The sequence below is a fragment of the Bos taurus genome, chromosome 16, assembly GCF_002263795.3.
Source record: "Bos taurus isolate L1 Dominette 01449 registration number 42190680 breed Hereford chromosome 16, ARS-UCD2.0, whole genome shotgun sequence".
NCBI lineage: Eukaryota > Metazoa > Chordata > Mammalia > Artiodactyla > Bovidae > Bos > Bos taurus.
Genome location: NC_037343.1, coordinates 60,450,971 through 60,471,453, shown reverse-complemented (window position 1 = coordinate 60,471,453; position 20,483 = coordinate 60,450,971). Strand labels below are relative to the sequence as shown.

Here is a 20,483-nt window from a genome sequence, read left to right as displayed (position 1 = left end):
GTGACTCTACCTTTGTTCAAACAGGCACATTCTCAAAATGCATGTGAATTTCCAGAGCATGGTATCATTGGAAGTAGAAACTCACTATCATCCAGCTTCTTAACGTTGCTATGTTCTTTTCAGAGAACGAAAGGGCAGGAAAGGAAAAGATTACTGCTGGACTAGATTTTTAAAAATTGTCAGTTATTCTTGCCAAAGTGGTTGGCATGTTTAACTACGTACTAACAAAACAAGCTGTCTTTGAACCATCAGGTGTGTGTACCTTGGAGCCACCATTTTACATTGTGACTGAATACATGCCTTATGGGAACTTGCTTGATTATCTCCGAGAATGCAACCGAGAAGAGGTGACTGCAGTTGTACTGCTTTACATGGCCACTCAGATCTCGTCTGCAATGGAGTATTTAGAGAAGAAGAATTTCATCCACAGGTGTGTAAAACCCGATTATCACTTGTGACTAACCAGGAAACTGACATGCATATCAGATAACTCAGGAAAGTAGTTTTCTCTTTCACAAGGACCATTGTAATGTCATTTCCAACTTAGAAACCTACTGTGTCCTCTGATGAAAGTACTAATGCAGGGCCTTTGCTGTTCTCAGAACAGAAGGCTCTTTATTTTGCCCAGGACTAAGTCCAAGATCATTTTGCTCCATCTAGTGGCTTGATTTTAAAAATAGTTTTCTGCCTTAGTAAAGAAACTGAAACCTCTGTTACCCACCTCTGAAACCTATCCCAGTGTACTTATAAATGGGAACTGGTTTTCTGAAGCCTGCTTTATTGTGGCATCATGTAACTGCCTCTTGGTGAGTATTCTGCAAGAGATATATAATTAGTGGCTTTCTACCATGTTACAATTTTCATGAAATACTACCATACCTGTCAGCACTTACTTATCAAACTCTGCTTGCAGCACAAAGAACTGATACTAGAGCATTCATGACCATTTTCCAGAACCATCTGAATAGAATCACAGCGGGGTTTCTTTCCCACAGGGATCTTGCAGCTCGTAACTGCCTGGTGGGAGAAAACCATGTGGTGAAAGTGGCTGATTTTGGCTTAAGTAGACTGATGACCGGAGACACCTATACTGCTCATGCTGGAGCCAAATTTCCTATTAAATGGACAGCACCAGAGAGTCTTGCCTACAATACTTTCTCAATTAAATCTGACGTCTGGGGTAAGGTTGGACAGGACATTTTTCTGTGTCTCGTCATTTTCTTTATACTTTAAATGCTTAATTCTTTAGAGCTGCTTTTTTTGTATATGATCAGTATCCTCTGCTGTTACACCCATCCTTCTTCAGTTATTCAGCAAGCATTTATTATTAATAAATACTATCTGCTGGGCATTTGCAGGGTACTTACTGTAGAAAGAAACTGTAAAGAATAAAGTTAAAAAAAAAAAAAGTTCCTACCTTGGGAGCACTCACAGTCTAGATACTATATTGCACTGAAGTTCTAACAATCCTCTCTATAAAGCTCCCTGTTTTCCACGTTAGACTTTATTGCTTGTGTCTAGAGCACTGTGACACAGTATTTCTGAAGGTGAGAACCTGGTGATTTACTGTTGGTGGGGGCTAGTTCTGGGTGCTGGGGATGATACATTCCCAAAATGATAGTGTCTTATGATTTGGGACTCCATTTCAGGATATTGAATTAATTCTTGGCCTTTATTATTTTCTTTTTTTCTTTTGCTGTTTTAAAATGTATCTTTTCAAGGAAGGCATGGTGAAGTTTTATCTAGAATTTGTCTTTGTAACTGATCTTGTTTCTACCGCCCTGAAAAAGAATATTATTTAGTAGTGACTTGGGGGACAGAACGAGTCAGGATGTTTGGATTTTGGGCAGTAGAAATAGTCGAGAATTCTAGATCATGTTTTACCAGCAATCTCAAACTCAAGAGTAACCTGTGACAGAATCAAGCAAATTCTTTCATCACATGTGAATTTTATTTGATTTCAAATGTGTCCATTTTTATATTCTTCCTTTAGTATTAGTGACTTAAAAATTGTGCAACTCATTAAATAGATTGTAAGTTGCTTTAAGAATAGTTTTGATTATACCCCAAACTTCTTATATGGCTCTGGTTTATTCTCCCTCGTTGTAAAGGAAATCCAAATAAAAATTGGGAAACTTATTTATGTATTTATTCTGGTCACATCTTATGTGGCCCTTAGTTCCCTGACTAGGGATTGAACCTGTGAAATGCTTTCACCTGCTGTGAAAGCATGGAGTCTTAACTACTGGACCTCCAGGGAAGTCCCCAAAATTGGGAAATTTAAAGAAAACTGTCTTTAGATTATACCTAAACTTTTCCTGTGGAAAATATTTTGAAGAACAAGTCATGTTTTAAGAATTATAAGAGTATACTAATATTGTAGCATTGTGAAAATTTGAAAGAGAAGTTACCTAATGGTATAAAATAAATAATAAATCAGAAGAAACATAAAAGCTCTTTTTTTACAATCCCTTCTGCAGCTTTTGGGGTGCTCTTATGGGAAATTGCTACATATGGAATGTCACCATATCCAGGTATTGACCTGTCTCAGGTCTATGATCTACTGGAAAAAGGATACCGAATGGAGCAGCCTGAAGGATGTCCCCCTAAGGTGTATGAACTTATGAGAGCATGTGAGTATTCTTGCAGATTTTAATTTTGAAGTAGTTTAAATGAGCAATTCTGGATGATTAATAACAAAATTGAAAACATTTTTCCTATCAATGTTGTAAGATTGTATTCAACCTTGTGACATAGAGTTGGTCACTGATCAACCAATTGGGCTACTGTATGCTCTACTACTGAGTCACACTGGAATCCTAAGAATCATTGTCCATGGCCAAGTACTCACTCAGTTTCCCAAAAGATTTGCCTGTATAATAAGGTAATAAAAAATGGATTTGGAGATTAGGTTGGGGAGGGTTGCTCTCAGCTACGCAAAATGAGTGTTGAAGACTGGAGAATGCATGAAAGTGACTTCTGTGATGTGTAAACAAGAGCATCTGACTTCTTAAAGATGAAAAAGTAGGGAGGTGAGTGGTGAATTAAACCACCATGTATTTGAGTCTCATTATTTTCTCATTGAGCATTGACTGCCTACTGCTGTCATCAAATGTGAATTCCAAACTCCCCTTTTCTGATACACTGTTATGTTTTGGAATGTGTACAACTAATTGTGAGTGAGTGAGTGAGTTTGAAGAGAGGTTTTACTACTTTTCATTTTTCCAATGGAAGAAAACTTTTCTAAACCATCTCCCCACCCCCTCTGCATCCCTCTAGTGGAGGGAACAGGAGCTGAGACTGCATAGAAGGACTGGCCCTAGGAAGTGGGTTCATCGCACCTCAGGCTGGGACTAAGAAATAGCTGCCTCACTGTCACTGCAGACTTGCTGTAACTGTGCTTTAGCTAGCACATGTCCCAGAGCATGGAGCTCACCCTCAGGTGGGCCCTGAATATTTAGTTTCTGCCAAGAAGCTTTTACTACTCTTCTCTTTTGGTTACATAGGCTGGAAGTGGAGCCCTGCCGACAGGCCCTCTTTTGCAGAAACACATCAAGCTTTTGAAACCATGTTCCACGACTCTAGCATTTCTGAAGGTGAGAACCTGGTGATTTACTGTTGGTGGGGGCTAGTTCTGGGTGCTGGGGATGATACATTCCAAAAATGATAGTGTCTTATGATTTGGGACTCTATTTCAGGATATTGAATTAATTCTTGGCCTTTATTATTGTTTTCTTTTTTCTTTTTTTTCTTTTGCTGTTTTAAAATGTATCTTTGTCTCTCTAGCTCATATTTTTAATATTGAAATATTTAAAGAGTATGAACAAAGATTTAGCTGTAAGGGTGTTACATCAGAGTGTAGTTTATAATACTGAAAAATTAAGAACATTTAAGTATCCAGTATGTTAATTATTACATCCCTATAATTGAGTAGTTAAAATGATATTCTTAAATATATTGACACAGAAAGGAGTTTAGAAAAAGAATGTTAAATAAGCTAAGCTATGAACACTGAGAATCTGTTTCTTATGTAAAAAACAAGTATATGGACACATACAGGAAGTTTCCTACTTTTGTGTATAATGTCTCTTTAAATTTCCATGCAAAAGTCAAACAGTAAACGTACTTGTTGGTACTTCCCTGCTGGTCCAGTGGCTAAGACTGTGAGCCTCCGATGCAGGGGACCCGGGTTGGATCCCTGGTCAGGAAACCAGATCTGTCATGCCCCACCTAGGAATTTGCACACTGTAACAAAAGATCCCCCATGTCTCACTGAAGATCAGAGATCCTGCATGCTGTACCTAAGACCTGGCGAGGCTAAGTAAAAATAAATACTGAACAGATTAAATGCCCAGTCAGAGAATAAATAAACTTCTTAGGAAGAGAGAGACTGGACTTCCCAGGTGGTCAAGTGGTTGAGAATCTGCCTGCCAATGCATAGGACATGAGTTCGATCCCTAGTCTGGGAAGGTTCCACATGTTGCGGGGCAGCTGAGCCTACGCGCCATAACTACTAAAGTCTGTGTGCTCTAGAGCCCATACTCTGCAATAAGAGAAGCCACCACAGTGAGCCACCACACTGCAACCAGAGAGTAGCCACCACTCACCGCAATTGGAGAATGCCTGAGAGCAGCAGCAAAGACCCAGCGCAGCCAAAACTAAATAAATACTTGAATAAATAAAATTAAAAGGATAGGCTATTCCTTGAGAGCTAAAAACACAATTCTGTCTAATTGCCTATTAGACATTTTTGTGTAGTTCCAGAGTTGTATACATATTTTTTCAAATTTTTCTTTTTCTTCATAATTGAACAGAGCTCTCACTACTTAAACTCACGTTAAAAAATGTTTGAAGAAGAAATTAGGCAAGTTGATTTTTTTTCTGCTTCCTTTAGTGATTTATCGTGTTTTGCTAAGAAGAAAGGAAAAAGTACACCACCAGAGTTTAATGACAAGTATTTCCATCCTCGTCCTTCTATATATGGAACTTCTACAGGTTAGGGAGGGCACAGCTCACCCTCTGGGCCAAATTAAGCAGCTCCCTATCAGAGCACTTTTCTCTGTACCCTTTAGTTCATGTGGAGTCAAATCCTGAATATCATTGGAATCTCATTGGCATGGCTTGAATTATGTGCTATGTACCCACGCTTGTGGGGGATCAATTTTGGAAAATAATTACCAAAAATGTTGTAAATTACAAAATTCCAAAGTTTGACTGATCCATACTTCATTTTTGTTCAAGAATGGATAGCAAAGTGAGTCTTTGCCTTATTAAAAGCCACGAATCCCATGGCCATTTTTAATCAGCTGAGGCTTACTAATAGGGTGAACACATTTTCAGGAGCCTCATTTGCTTCATTGGCATGAAATGTATGTAGCCTCCTTTTTTTTTGCAAGGCACAACCTGAAAATAAAATATCTGCAAATAGCTGTTTGCTTTGTTCAACCTCTGAATAAGCATTTAGTAAATAAGAATATCCAGTTGACCAGTGTGCATGTGAAATCACCCATTATCAGAGAAGTACAAAATAAAACAATGAATGGCCAGTACACACCTACCTCAGAAACGCTAAAATTAAAATCAGACAAACAAACATCAAACTCTGGCAAGCATGCGTAGTAACCAGAACTTTCCTATAAGTTAGTGGGGATGGAGATTGGGACAGCCAGTTTGGGAAGGCAGTTTGGCCCTGTGACCCGCCGGTCCTGCTCCTGTATCTAGCAGACGTGCATACCATTGTTGCAGTCAAAGACACATCGTAGGATGTTTCTAGCAGTATATTCATAATAGCCCCAAACTGGAAACAACAAGTATTCATCAAGAGGAGAATGAATGAATTTTGGTGTATTCACATATTTGAACAATACACAGCAACAAGAAAACCCCCTGCCACATTCAGTAACATGGATGAATCTACAGCTAGAATGCTGAGCAAAAGTAAGCCCACACTCAAAGGGTACATACTTTGTGACTCCACTTACACGTTTTAGTACTCCGTTCTTCAGGTCCTCTCAGTTGTCTGCCTTTTCTGAAAAGAGAAAACTCCCTTTTTTCTCTTTTGTCATGAAATTGTTCTTTTTCTCATTGCCCTGTCCTCCACACAGAGGTTGCTGAGGAGCTTGGGAGGGCCGCCGCCGCCTCGTCTGTGGTTCCATATCTGCCTCGACTGCCTCTGCTTCCTTCCAAGACCCGGACGCTGAAGAAGCAGGGGGAGAACAAGGAGAACATCGAGGGGGCACAAGATGCCACAGAAGATTCTGCTTCCAGTTCAGCACCAGGTACGAGTCCCTAGGAAGGTAGAGGCAGACTGCCTCGTTTAAAGAGCCATGGGCTATGAAGCTTTTATTTCCACTTTCCTGCCCGTCTTCCTCAAGGCAAAGGGTGGTGGGCATCTGTTTTATTTACCACTCTAGTCCACGGCTCTGCATTGCCAGTGTTAGTAGTCGTGATCTGTCCATTCGGCACACAACTCTGCCTCCCACTCCATTTCCTAAACTCTTGATTCTCAAATAGTTGCACTCCTTATGGTTCTGGCAAAAATTTCTTTCTGAGTCTGATAGGTGAAGCCAGGTTGTGCTGTAGTTGCTAGAGAAAAGATGGATGTTGAGGTAAAAACCAGCAGGTTTATTTCTTTGTATTTATATCTCACATCACATTTGGAACAGCAGTGTGACATGATAGTGTATTTATTAGTTTCCTCCGAGTGTCCTGCTAACACTTGACTCTTAATAGATGCCAACAACACTCTTCACTGTCTTCACTCAGGCGAGTCACTTACTTTTCACAATACTGATTGGCTGTTATTATTTTTTTTAAATCAGGGTTCATTAGAAGTGCACAGGCCCCCAGTGGGTCCCCAGCACTGCCTCGAAAGCAGAGAGACAAGTCACCCAGCAGCCTCTTGGAAGATGCCAAAGAGACATGCTTCACCAGAGATAGGAAGGGAGGCTTCTTCAGCTCCTTTATGAAAAAGAGAAACGCTCCCACACCCCCCAAACGCAGCAGCTCCTTCCGAGAAATGGAGAACCAGCCCCACAAGAAATACGAACTGACGGGTAACTTCTCATCTGTTGCTTCTCTGCAGCATGCTGAAGGGTTCTCTCTCACTCCTGCCCAGCAAGAAGCGAGTCTGGTGCCACCCAAGTGCTATGGGGGTAGCTTTGCACAGAGGAACCTCTGTAATGACGACGGTGGCGGGGGTGGGGGCAGCGGTGCTGCTGGGGGCGGGTGGTCTGGCATCACAGGCTTCTTTACACCACGCTTAATCAAAAAGACGCTGGGCTTACGAGCAGGTAAACCCACAGCCAGTGATGACACATCCAAGCCTTTTCCAAGGTCAAACTCTACATCTTCCGTGTCCTCAGGGCTTCCAGAGCAGGATAGGATGGCAATGACCCTTCCCAGGAACTGCCAGAGGTCCAAACTCCAGCTGGAAAGGACAGTGTCCACCTCTTCTCAGCCAGAAGAGAATGTGGACAGGGCCAATGACACGCTTCCAAAAAAATCAGAGGAAGGTGCCGCTCCGACCAGGGAGAGACCAAAAGCCAAACTTCTGCCCAGAGGAGGCACCGCTCTTCCTCTCAGAACCCCCTCTGGGGATCCAGCCACTACAGAGAAGGATTCTCCAGGGTTGGGGGTGGCTGGAGTGGCAGCTGCCCCCAAGAGCAAGGAGAGGAATGGTGGGGCACGACTTGGCATGGCTGGAGTCCCAGAGGATGGCGAGCAGACCGGCTGGGCTTCTCCAGCCAAGACTGCCGCGGTCCTCCCAACCACTCATAACCACAAAGTGCCCGTCCTTATCTCACCCACTCTGAAGCACACTCCAGCTGACGTGCAGCTCATTGGCACAGACTCTCAGGGGAATAAATTCAAGCTCTTATCAGAGCATCAGGTCACTTCCTCTGGAGACAAGGACCGACCCCGCCGGGTAAAACCAAAGTGTGCCCCGCCCCCACCACCAGTGATGAGACTACTGCAGCATCCGTCCGTGTGCTCAGACTCCACGGAAGAGCCAGCCGCCCCGACTGCAGTCCAGCCCAAGTCAGAAACACAGGAGGGAGGGAAAAAGGCGGCTCCAGGGGCGGTGCCCACCAGTGGGAAAGCTGGGAGGCCTGTGATGCCTCCACCTCAAGTGCCTCTGCCCACATCTTCCGGCTCGCCAGCCAAAATGGCCAATGGCACAGCAGGTACTAAAGTGGCTCTGAGAAAAACCAAACAGGCGGCCGAGAAAATCTCAGCCGACAAAATCAGCAAGGAGGCCCTGCTGGAATGTGCCGACCTACTGTCCAGTGCCATCACGGAACCTGTGCCCAACAGCCAGCTGGTGGACACTGGCCACCAGCTGCTCGACTACTGCTCAGGCTACGTGGACTGCATCCCTCAAACTCGCAACAAATTTGCCTTCCGAGAGGCTGTGAGCAAACTGGAACTCAGCCTGCAGGAGCTGCAGGTGTCTTCTGCAGCCGCTGGCGTGCCCGGGGCAAACCCTGTCCTTAACAACTTACTGTCATGTGTACAGGAAATCAGTGATGTGGTGCAGAGGTAGCCACTGGAAGCCAAGTGGGAACATGCACACATTTCTGAGGGGAGAGGGAAAGGGACTTGTTTTACTTGTGTTCTCGTTTCAGAAAATGGAAGACTGATACTTGAGTGTGTTTCTGTGAAGTACCTCAGATCTCTGAGTTCTCACGTTTACAGGTTCATCTCAAAAATAACAAAAAGCAAAATCCATAGGAGAGAGGGAAAATAGATGGGGGGCAGGGCAGTCGTGGGCCAAATCAGAAGCTGCACTGAAGCATCAGGGACATGCCTGTCGAGCTACGAAGGACCGAGCCCAGCCCGTCCTTACCTGGAGTGATGTGAGCTGGCCAAACAGGGCTGTCCAGCGAGGCTGCAGGGCCTGTGCCCAGACAGCGGGGTGGCTGTGGCTCTCACTTTGCACCACACAGAAGGGATTGACTAGGGGCCCCAGTAGGTACTAGTGGTACTGATCTCAGTGAGTGGGTGGGGACATGCCAAGAGGTTTTGTTCAAGGCTGTTGGAAGCCTTGAACCCACAAGGTCACGGCTGCAGTAAGAGCTGCAGATCAGATGGCTGGATGCAAAACTGGGAAACATGGCCCTATCTGTACACGCCTGTCTGTTGGTGTGTTAGTTGGTGCCAGAGGTAAAGAACGCTAGGATGTGTGTTCAGGGAGATTGAAACCTCCTCCTACATTGTATACTGCCTAGCAGAAGCCACTTCTCCCAGGCTAGTGTATGATTTCATAATGGATGAGGATGGGCTTTGTGCTCATTGGTGCCTATCTGTGATCCATAGGCATAGAGGGTCTCTGGGGGTTTCTTCTGCCCCTTGCTGGGCAGGCTGTCTTCCTCGGTCCTGGCAGCATTCAGGGCATTAACCAGCATTGAACACTATTGAAAATAATGGTCCTGGACAGGACTCTCAGGAGAGTCCCTGCATACTGACATACTGGCCAAGGACTTGAGCAGCTATGTATGTTTCTTTATCAACTAAAGTGCCAGGGAAAAGGGTGTCTTCTTGAAACCCAGCATTCAGCCGAGGAGCCTGTGACTGAGGGGAAAAGCTGGCTTGGTCCTAATGACTCTTTCTCTGTACCTTTCCTCTCCCTCATCACCTTAGACCCAATCCAGGTAGGGAGTCGGGAGAAGCATTCTCTCACTCTGTGTGGATTTCAAATGAATCACCCTAAGTTATTGTCACATGCTTTTCTTCTTTCACTGACTCCCCCTGCCAGTTGTTGTGCTTGTTTGTAAAGATCATACTGGAAATACTCTTTGATATTTATTTTTTCATTTCACCTCTATTTAAAAATGCATAATTGAAGGAGCAGGTCATTTTCAGGGGACGCCGATAAGATCCTGGAAACCTAATGGTTCCTTTTCCTTCCCTATTCAGTTATTGTTACAGAAGTTAATTAGGATCACTTCTGAATTTAGAACCAAATCTAATTGATTAGATGTTATTAATACTCTTGATACCAGGTCTAAGTCCAGTGACCACTTCATTCTCTTTTTAAAACTTTCTGCCCCCTCCATTCCTGCCTCCAAAGAGAATGCAGTATTTTTTAAAAACTCATTTTTTTTCTCCCAAAGGAATATAAACTTAGGAAGATAGGAATTCAACACTGATGGACAGTGAGTTTTCTTCCTGGCTTTGTCATTGATCCACTGTCAGCCCCGTCGCCCCTTCTCTTAATCTATTAAATGGAGGTAATGATACATGTTCTCAAGGGTGTTTTGCAAATAAGTGTATAGTTATCCCTTTGAGAGCCTCTCTGGAAAGCTCTTGAGTGCAGTATTGTTATGTATGAATACACATTTTTCATTCTCCTTTTTCATCATCTTTGCTTGGTGATGAAATTTAAAACTGCTGAGATTATACTAATCAGGCTAAGGGGAAAAATGGTTTTAGACAGAGTTTGGCATCTTTGACCAAGAAGAAATTTTAGTTTTCATTAGAAAGAAAGGAATTGATTCTTTCTGTGGGTGTTCCAGAGGAGTCCCAGGCAAAAAGAAGAAAAAAGCAGGGAGGAGACCGTATTGGGCATTCCTTTCAGGGGTTGGGTGATCCCTCTGTTACTTGTTGGTGGAACACAGGTAACCAGAGATCTGGCTCATCTCTTTGTAATGTTTAGAAGAGTTCCCTTTAACTTGGATTTGAAAACCAACAATCCTCCGGCCACCTTCTTCTTTGCCACTCTCCTTCATCATATACTTCCATAAACTTGAAATTGTTTTAGCAATTAGCCTTTTAAGGGTGGGGCAGGGAGAGCTAAAACTTTAGAATATTATTATGCTGCTTTTTAAGTTTATCCCTGTCATTGTGGATGCAAGTTGAGGGATTAGAATCATTTTTCAGGGGATTTTCTTTCTTTCTTTTTTAAAGCAAGGGGTCTTTTCTTGAAAGCTCTGAAATTAAGCCTTGGAGGAACACTACTGAGTGTATTTAAGCTCCCTGGTTTTCTCACCGAAGAGCAGTCTTTGAGGGTGAGGGCTGGGTCTTACTCAGGGGTAGCACCTGGCTCTGTCTCATTCATAGTAGGTGCTCAGTATGTCCATGAATGGATTTTCTTTCTTTTTTTTTCTCAACACTGTCAAGAGTAGCATTGACTGTTGCAGCACACTCCATCCACATGATGCTTTAACTGTAACTGCAGGAGTTGAGGGCTCAGGGTTCGGGTTAAAGAGACACTGTCAACTTACTATAAAAATGTAACTTAGGTTTTTTTCCTTTTTCTACTTGAAAGGGACCAGATTTTTAAAAAATTAACCATATATAAATTTAAACATTTGAATTCAAAGCAGAGAAAATTACTTTTAGGAACTAAAAATGTAGTTTAATTCTGTCTAGTTTAAAAACAAAGCAGACAGCAGGAGCAAAAGCCCTTCTACAAGGTGTTGAAAACTTTCTAAAGTGGTTATTTGTATGCATCCCTTTGGGGTTACCACAGATGAATCTTCTCATGTACAGATAATATGATTTCAGTTTAGATTTACTAACTTACAATGCAGTGTTGTGTAAAATACATCTTGTTTGTGCTTTACATGAAGTATTTTCTTAAAAGGCTTTATGTACAATTAAAATGTGTATATTTTCCTACAGATGTCCATTGTGACTTTCAGAGATACAGCCTTAAAAAAAATTGGTCCTGAGAAATTTATTCAGTGTTTTTCCAGGAGACCTCTATACACTGAGGTTATTAGGTCTCCACTAGACCCAGTGGCACCCCACTCCAGGACTCTTGCCTGGAAAATCCCATGGACGGCGGAGCCTGGTGGGCTGCAGTCCATGGGGTCGCTAAGAGTCGGACACGACTGAGCGACTTCACTCTCACTTTTCACTTCCATGCATTGGAGGAGGAAATGGCAACCCACTCCAGTGTTCTCGCCTGGAGAATCCCAGGAACGGGGGAGCCTGGTGGGCTGCCGTCTATGGGGTCGCACAGAGTCGGACACGACTGAAGCGACTTAGCAGCAGCAGACCCTTTTTTAGCTGAATTATGGGGTTTAAGTTAGAATTTTTGTACACTTCAGCTGAAAGTTGACTGGTAAAATAGTGCCCAGTTAATAAAATGCTGACTTTGTTAAGGCACCACCCATATTTATTTAACAAAGTCATGCTTTAAGGCTTTTAAAGCTTTTGGGCTTTAAGGATACAGTTTAGATAAGTGATTAAGAGTTCAGACTCTAAAGCCAGTCTAGAAGGCAAGTCACACTTAACCTTCCTCGGCCTTAGTTTCTTCATTGGAAAACAGGGATACTAATAGTAACTACCTCAGGGTTGTTGTAAGGATTAAATGAGATAATGTGTGTAAGATACTTAGCTTGAGTGTCTGGCATGTAATGAGTACTCCACAAATGTTAACTACTACTGTTATTAACACTGAATCCAATGAGCTTTTGCCAAGGATGTGCAACAAAATTTCCTGGAGTTTAAAAAAAAAAACAACAACAAAAATCCTGATTCATTGGCCTCACCCTGTGGAATTCCCTGTGGGGCCAGGTCTCAACCAGTGTGTTTTCCAAGAATCTCTCCAGCACTGTGAGCAGTAGCAACACTCCAGCTTTTTTCTTCACAGCTTAAGAAATGGCAGGAGAGGATGTTGAAGTTACTTGCCCATGAGCTCAGAGCAGTTACTTAGTGGCAGAGCCAAGGCCAGAGTGTGGTTCTTAATTCACTTTCTCATTGTGGGGTCTTGCCACCGTTCCTGTTGCCTTGTGAGACACTGCAAAAAAAGTGACTCGGACAATCCGTCTGCACAGTGCTGCATACTTTCTAAAGCACACGTTCCTGGCACTCTCTGACCTTAAGGGACTTGAATGTTAAGTAATGGCTACACTAGCAAAGCAGGCGTTCAGTAGAACTCAGTAATTTAAAAAATTATATGGGGTCATTCTTTTGGACAGACCTTAGCAACACAGCAATCTGCACTTTGTAATGAAGAAGTAGCAACTTAAAAAACAAAACAAAACCCTAGTCCTACATTCCTTTTTCTTAAATTAAAAACAAAAAACTTTATTGTTTCGTATCATTTTAATAATTGACATAATGTATGAAAGCACTTTGAGAAAGAGTAATATAACTATAAAGTATTATTAACGTCTATTTAGACATAGACATCTATAACGTCTACATAGATGTCTGTAATTTAGACACTAAATGTCTGTTTAAATGATGATTGACTTACAAGTTTTGTGTGCAAGGGACCCGAAAATAGAGATATAAACAATCAGCTCTGTGATTCATCACATTTATAAGTATGAAACTGCTAAATGAGTACGTGCAGGTGTAGTAACTGTTTTGCTAAAATGGTAACTCAGTGCCGAATAACTTCCCAAAACTAGGGACCAACTTCCTGGCTTAATTATAAAACTTCAGTAACATGTACTCACTCCAGAACAAAGAAGCTCTTCCAGGGACCTTGACTCAAGAAGAGTGAAGCGCTCTCACCCCTGAACATTTGTCCACCACATGCTCAGCCATTTCGTGTCCTAAATACAGATGGTGGGAGCAGACTCGTTACCTGTTCACGTTGACAGTGTCTTTTTTAACCTGTGTCCTGTAGAGTTTTGTTGTTTTTGGGGGGGCGGGGGGATGGCTGTAGAACCAGTGCACTTTGGGAATTACTTTTCTAGGATTTCCTACCAATTATAGATGAGCTTGACATTTACCATCCTTTTTTTTTTTTTGTCTTGTCTCCTAAAGGAGTAGCGGAACGTAACTCACCTCTTAAATTATAAAGATACTCAAGAGGAAGTTGGATTGGTGGCCAGTTCTGAGTTGTAGCTCACTGCTTTCCTGCCTCTCCTACTTCCTTCCATTTTTGCTCCTGATGTCACTGTTAGCATCAGGCTCTGCATTCAACCCCCGATGCATTTACGCTGAGCTGACAGGGTTGTCTGCGTTTTTATTCTTGATGATTTTTGGGTTTCATCATCTTGCTTGCATTAACTCATTCTACCTGGGTTTAGGGGCCATCTCTGTGTCCCAAGCATCTGTTACGACCAGTCATCTTTAGGTAAGTGTCTCTGGACATAAATTTCTTCTTATGTATTAATAGACTTGAGCTGTCTGTATCTCTGTCTCAGCTTCTGTCAAGCCAGTAGCTCAGTTCTTTGGTAACCTCCTGCTTCAGTTGGGGACGTGTGGGAACAGGCGAGAAATAGGGAAAGGCAGCTCTGGGGTTGCCTGTTCCTTCCATGTGACCGCCCAGGGACATCTCTACTAGCCAGAGCTCACCAGTCAGGGAGGAGAGGCCTTGGGCTGGTTCGGAAGCTTGTCCCACTCTTTTAACAGTGGGGAATTTATATTCTTTGGAGGGAGTTCCAGTTTTTCCAGCTACCAGACTTTTAAAAGTAAAGGCTGGCTTTTCTTTGGCAAGCCAGCATTGTTGCCTGGAGTGACAATTACCGTTACCTGCTTTGTTGCAGCTCCGTGACAGCCAGAAGTTCACTGCCATCTGCCCTCCCTGTGACTTGGGGGAGCAGGTGGGCAGGCTCTCGGGGCTGTGGAAGGGGCGGAGCCCTGCACCCGAGCATCTGAGCCCCAGTGGCCCCAGCCTATCTTCTGTGACCTTACTGCAGAGTCCCAGAAGACAGTCTCTGCCCTGGGGCTGCTGCTTTTCACACCACCTGCCTGAGCTGTGTGTGTTCTGTCTTGAGAGAACAAAGGTGCAAGAGATTTCCTTTCCTTCTGACTCCACATCCTAGACCCACATCTCCCTCGGAAGTTAGGGAAGACTCCATCCTGTGATCACCCAGGTGATCATCAGTGTTTTTCTCCAGGTGAGGAGGCCAGTGTGGGGCATCTTGATTCCAGGCTTCGTGTGTTTTGCAGAGGAAAGGGTTTGTCAGCCAGGTTGATGTTGCATGGTTATTGAACTAAAACTGGGGGAAACGAACTTTCTGGTGGCGGTGGCTCAGAGCCACAGTCGGTGGGCTGTTCTCTCCACATGGGCTGCTAGCTAGGTAGACGCTGCATGTTTCTCCACCTGCTTGGTGAGCTGGGGGAAGACGCTCTCAATTGGGCCCTTTCCACCCTCCAAGTGCACTATTACAAATTTGAAACAGTTGACCTCTCCTAGAAAATTTACATCCTTTCCCTTCCCCATTGCTCTGTGACCTGAACACAGCAGCAGGGCCTGTGACCTCAGCCCGCGGTCACAGGTGACGTGTGCTTAGATCTTCAAACCTGCAGCCCATCTGTGGGAAAGGATGTCACCTTTTATGTTGAAGGGCCGTGGAGCACCCCTTGCTCCCCCCCTACCCCGACTCCCCAACACACACTGTCTGTGTCTGTTCTGTGAGATTCTCTGTTCATCATTATACTCAAAGCAGCAAGTTTCCGGATTCTTCATGTCATTCAAGCTGCTGAGCTATTATACACACAGGGCTTGAGGTCTCCGCGAATTCTCAATAACTCTTCAGGACATGGGGGAGGTAGATTGTGAAATGCCAGCAGGCTTTTAGAAAGGAAATGCATAGTTTGTCTGGTTGGAGCTTGCTTAGATTTGCCTCTAAGCCTCAGGATAGGCATTTTGAATCATGTAATTAAGCACTATAAACTCTAAATTGGAGAATGGGACTACTGGCTAGTAAAGTTTTCACATCAAAAGATAATTTTCAGCATTTCTAACACAGTAATAACATAGGTAGGCCAAACAAATTTATTCTCGATTCAGAAGTTATTGGTGGAGAATCCAAATACTGTTCTGTACAATTCAGAAGTAGCGTGCCATGTGTTATGAGTGGCAAGAATGCCACGAGACAGATGTTTCCAATAGATGAGGGCCCGATAACCAGCCTTCCTCTGTTTTGACAAACCGGTTTTCACTGTGATCACTCTTGGAACTCCATCATGAAGGACATTTGCTGAGACTTTGAGAAGTCACCTTGATTAGACTATCATTCAGAGAAGTTAGTATTCAGCAGCTGGAAGGACCCATGAGGTACTCATCTTACCGTTCTTTAGGGCATATGTTTGGACACCACCATATTTCAGATCTGCGCAGAGGGTACACGCGATTCCACATTATGTACATACACTGTTGTCGTGCTAAGAAGGAAGGGAGTGGGAGGAGCTACTCGGATTTCCCTGTGGTGACTGGAAGCTGTGCCCTGGTTAGTGTGTGTGCTGTGAACAGGCTGGCTGAGCTCTCTCTGCATGCTCAGAGCCCTGTCCCCTGGGTAGACCCCACACTTTCCTTTCTTTGCAATCTTAATTCTGTAGTGACTATCAGTGGAGAAACTCCAGTGTTGTGCTCGCTTGGCAAAAATAAGTTTGAACATTTCATGGTGGTTGATAGAACTTTGTCCTTAAACCATATGATTCAGATTCTTTAAAACTTGTTTAATGTTTATACCAAAGGTCACGCTCTGCAGGTGTATGTGTGATGGGTGCACAGAGGAGCGGGTCTGGAGGGCCTACCCCTGGGTGCGTTGCTAAGGGGACACAGTGAGGCAGTGTGGGATTTCACTGAAAACACATCAATCATGGGTCACACTACCAGTGTTGTCAGGTATTTGTTCTTAATTGTTATTGTAATATATTTTCAGGTGTTGCGTTTTTCTAATTTAATACTTTCACCCTGTTGTCTGACTGTGAACTGCTAACAGTGTTAAACTTGATGTAAATAATGAGACCCTTGAAAGGGGAATGCTGTCTGCCTGTTGTCTCACAAGGCTTGCCAACTTGTGTTTTATTTTAAATAAAGGTTGCAATATTTTATTGTCAATATAGGCTTGTGATTGGAGTGTTTCTCCCATAATTTTAATTGATAGGTAATTTAAGCATAATTTCTTTATATATATATATAATGGTATCTGTAAGGTAAAGAAGCTGATTTTAGCAAGCATCCCCTGAACATTCTTTCGAGTGGTCCTTTATGAGTGTGGCTACTCATCCTCTGATGGATTAGTTTGGAAATGGCCAGAGGATCATCTGGAGCCCAGCTGATACGTAAGATGAGTGATGTGTGTGAGTCTGTCCATCCATCTATCCAACATGAGCTGACTGTAAAATGAAACTTCATTCTCTCAAAGTTCATTCTGAGGACAGCTCCAAATGAAGTTTAAAAATGTTTGGAGCCAAAGCCACATTAATGGAGTAAGTATAGAACCTCACAGGGAACATTCTAGTTTTCTTTGACTTGGTCTTCAGTTTTTAAGAAATGAGTGATTTCATTGCTTTTAGAAGTAACATTTGATTTTTATTAATTTAATTGGAGGCTAATTACTTTATAATATTGTGGTTTTTGCCATACATTGACATGAATCAGCCATGGGTGTACATGTGTCCCCCAGCCCAAACCCCCTCTCCCACATCCCTCCCCATCCCATCCCTCTGGTTTTCAATTTTTAATATATATATTTTATTGAAGTGTAGTTGACTTACAGCGTTTCAGGTGCACAGCAAGGTGGTTCAGTTGTGTGTGTGTGCGTACTCAGTCATGTCCCACTTTTTGGGACCCCCTGGACTGTAGCCCACCATGTTCCTCTCATCATGGGATTCTCTAGGCAAGGATACTGGAGTGGGTCGCCATGCCCTCCTCCAGGGGATCTTCCTGATCCAGGGATCCAACCCGCATCTTCTGTGGCTCCTGCACTGCAAACAGTCTTTACCTCTGAGCCCCTGGGGAAGCCCTGATTCAATATATGTGTATATATAGATTCAGTTCTATATATATACACATACTATTTTTTGATTATTTTCCATTATGGGTTATTACAAGGTATTAACGATAGTTTCCTGTGCTGTGCAGTAAACATTTGTTGCTTGTTGCATATCTGTGTTTTTAAATTAGAAATCTAGTACTTTTATCTGGTTTGTTTCACTTTTTCTGTTTCATACTCAGTGCTCCCATTTCATTTGTTTTTCAGTTTCTCCTTTTCTTTTTGATATTCTCTCTCAAGCCTTTATAAAGTGTAGTAGAAAATTTTTTGTACATATAAATAGTATGTATATTTTAGAAAACTTGAGAATTTCTGCCTAGCTAAGAAATTTATGACATTTTGATTCCACTATTTGACTTAGTATGAATAGAATGCTCATTTCTAATAGAAGTGACATTTTGCTGAAGGATGAGTAGCATATACTCAAGTGATGTGTGTATAAGGTTCAATTAGAATGGCTGTTGTAGGGGAGCAGAATTTGGCACCCCAAAATGCGCTGCTTTAGCATAAGGATTATTTTAAGTTGGTTATAAGAAATTGCAGACACAGGTGAAGCTCTGAAAACTGAGTAAAAGTTATCCTTTTGTAAGAGATTTGCATTTGTGAGGGAGCTCTCCACTTGTTAGGCTATCTCCCTTGCTGTGCCTGGAAGAGGAGGATCAAATCTCTAGAAACTCAACAACAGAGAAGGTGGTGACTCATCAGTACATCTGCGGAACCACCTCACATCGGTTTACAGTGCTTTTCTTGGCAACCGTCCGTAACTGACCGCCAGCCCGCACCTCCGCGCCCCGCCGGACCCAATATCTGCTATTGTGTTTAGCTGAAAATAGTGTTTAAGGTGATAACTTCTGCCATTTCAAAGTGAGTTTTCCTGTGTCTCTCCCATGTGTACGTTTTATTAAACTTTTATTTTTCTCCTCTTAATCTTATGTCACCTTAGTTACTAGGCCAGCCAAAGACTCTAGAAAGGGAAAGGGGAAAAATTTTCCTCCTCGACCATGTTAAACATCAGTTTATACACCTCTGTACCCTCCACTGTCAATCCTTTTCTCCCACACATTTTTAGTTTAGAAATTCTTGTTTCAGATTTTTCTGAGGAGAACCTCCCATTGTTATCTTTTCCCTCTTTGTATTGCTTGCAATACTTTCCAAACCCGAGGCTATGGCATTCGCAAAAAAAAAAAATCATTTAGAAACAAGTCATTAAAGCATTGGAATTGGACTACCTGAGTTGAATCCCATTTCTCCACTGACGAGCTCTCTAAAGATAATTAAACCTCTTAGAGCCCCAATTTTCTGTCATTAAATGGTGATTGCATTGATCCCTAAGTCATAATGTTAAGGATTACATGAGGTAGTTTAATCCTCCGTGTTAAGAATTGCGTGAGGTGAGGCAGCACGCGTGGCACGTACATGAGGTAGGTTAATCCTCCGTGTTAAGAATTACGTGAGGTGAGGCAGCTCGCGTGGCACATACATGAGGTAGGTTAATCCTCCGTGTTAAGAATTACATGAGGTGAGGCAGTGCGCGTGGCACGTACATGAGGTAGGTTAATCCTCCGTGTTAAGAATTGCATGAGGTGAGGCAGCACGCGTGGCACATGACGTGTTTGCAAACGTTAAATTACCTGAAACAAACCAGGGGTCTGAGAGAACGGCGGGAAAGGCCCTTCCTGGGCTTTGAGTATGGTGCCAAAGTTTTGTGTCCTGAGTACTTGATAAATACTAACTCATTTAATTCTCAGCCCTATGAGGTAAGCACAGTCATTACCAAGGTTAATCTGAAGTTATCAACAGCTTTCCTGTGGTCTCACCAGCGGGCGGTAAGTGGCTGAGCCGCTGAGCAGTTTCTGGCTCCAGGGGAGTGTGTGGAATTACTGCAGTCTGCTGCTCGTGCTGGTCCCGAGGTATGAGGTTCAGACCCAGTATTTATGACATCAGATATGGCTGACCTGTGCTGAAAGCAAGTCAGCTGTTCCGTGGCTCTGAGACCTAAAGCTGTACAACGTGCCTTTTAAAGTGTGTGTCTACAGAGTTTAGATCCAGGTATGTTACAGGCTTGGGGGGCTGCAGACTGTTCCCGAGATGCCCTAGACTGAGACAGGCACCTAAGCCTGACCCCCCATTTCACTGTGCAGTTAGGCCAAGTTTACTTCTGTCCCATGGGTGGTGCGAAACCGAGCTCCTTTCACGCGTTGTGTATTGATGGGGTATCTAAGGTGGCTCGGGCTAGGTGCTCCTAGCCGCGGGGCAGCTGTTGGAGTAAATTAATGTAATTGTTAAATGGGAGAGAAGCAGAAGCATTTTCCTTTTACTCGGGCTACAGGTGAGAGGGTGGGTAGGACTGTAAATAAAAGGGCCACCTGAGGTGATGACACGAAAGCAGAGCCGTGTGTGATTCCAGAAGTGTGGTAGAAGGGGAGAGCCAAGGGAAGGGGCAAAACGGTGAGTACCTCCTGTGTATCTAGAGGCACAGTGCTCACATCTACACGTGGCCGTTCGGTCCTCAAGGACGACTTTAAAGCTGGGAGCACAGGAGTGCTGTTTTCATATATAAGGGCAAGATGCTGTGGAGGCCTCTTACTTCAGTAAGAGGCGGAAATAGCCCGGCTCAGTTGATGTGGTCACGCAGCAAACGGAGGTAAGTTGGCAGAGCAGGTGACCCCCCTGTCAGCTCTGGGTGCCAGCACACACCCCGTCTCCACCAGTCCCCATCCGTACCACATGGCGCATGGAATTTTGCCGCGGGAGCATGATTACTAGGGCTCAGTAAGAAGGTAAGCCAGC

At 43.4% G+C, this 20,483-nt stretch overlaps 1 protein-coding gene across 8 annotated transcripts in view; it reads left to right on the top strand.

Moving 5' to 3' along the window:
- The window catches only part of ABL2 (ABL proto-oncogene 2, non-receptor tyrosine kinase), a 103,824-nt gene extending 87,068 nt beyond the window's left edge, over positions 1-16,756 (top strand). For 4 of the 8 annotated variants that reach the window (XM_024976182.2, XM_005217066.5, XM_005217069.5 and 1 more), the window contains 7 exons: positions 253-430; positions 996-1,180; positions 2,481-2,633; positions 3,507-3,596; positions 6,105-6,278; positions 6,822-7,055; positions 7,365-16,756. In XM_024976182.2, coding sequence (XP_024831950.1) covers positions 253-430; positions 996-1,180; positions 2,481-2,633; positions 3,507-3,596; positions 6,105-6,278; positions 6,822-7,055; positions 7,365-8,545 — 2,195 coding nt within the window. In that variant the 3' untranslated portion in view covers positions 8,546-16,756. Of the gene's footprint in view, positions 1-252; positions 431-995; positions 1,181-2,480; positions 2,634-3,506; positions 3,597-6,104; positions 6,279-6,821 lie in introns of all 8 variants that reach the window. The other 4 variants (XM_024976181.2, XM_010813333.4, XM_005217064.5 and 1 more) reach the window with 2 other exon arrangements.
- The last annotated feature ends 3,727 nt before the right edge of the window (positions 16,757-20,483 follow it).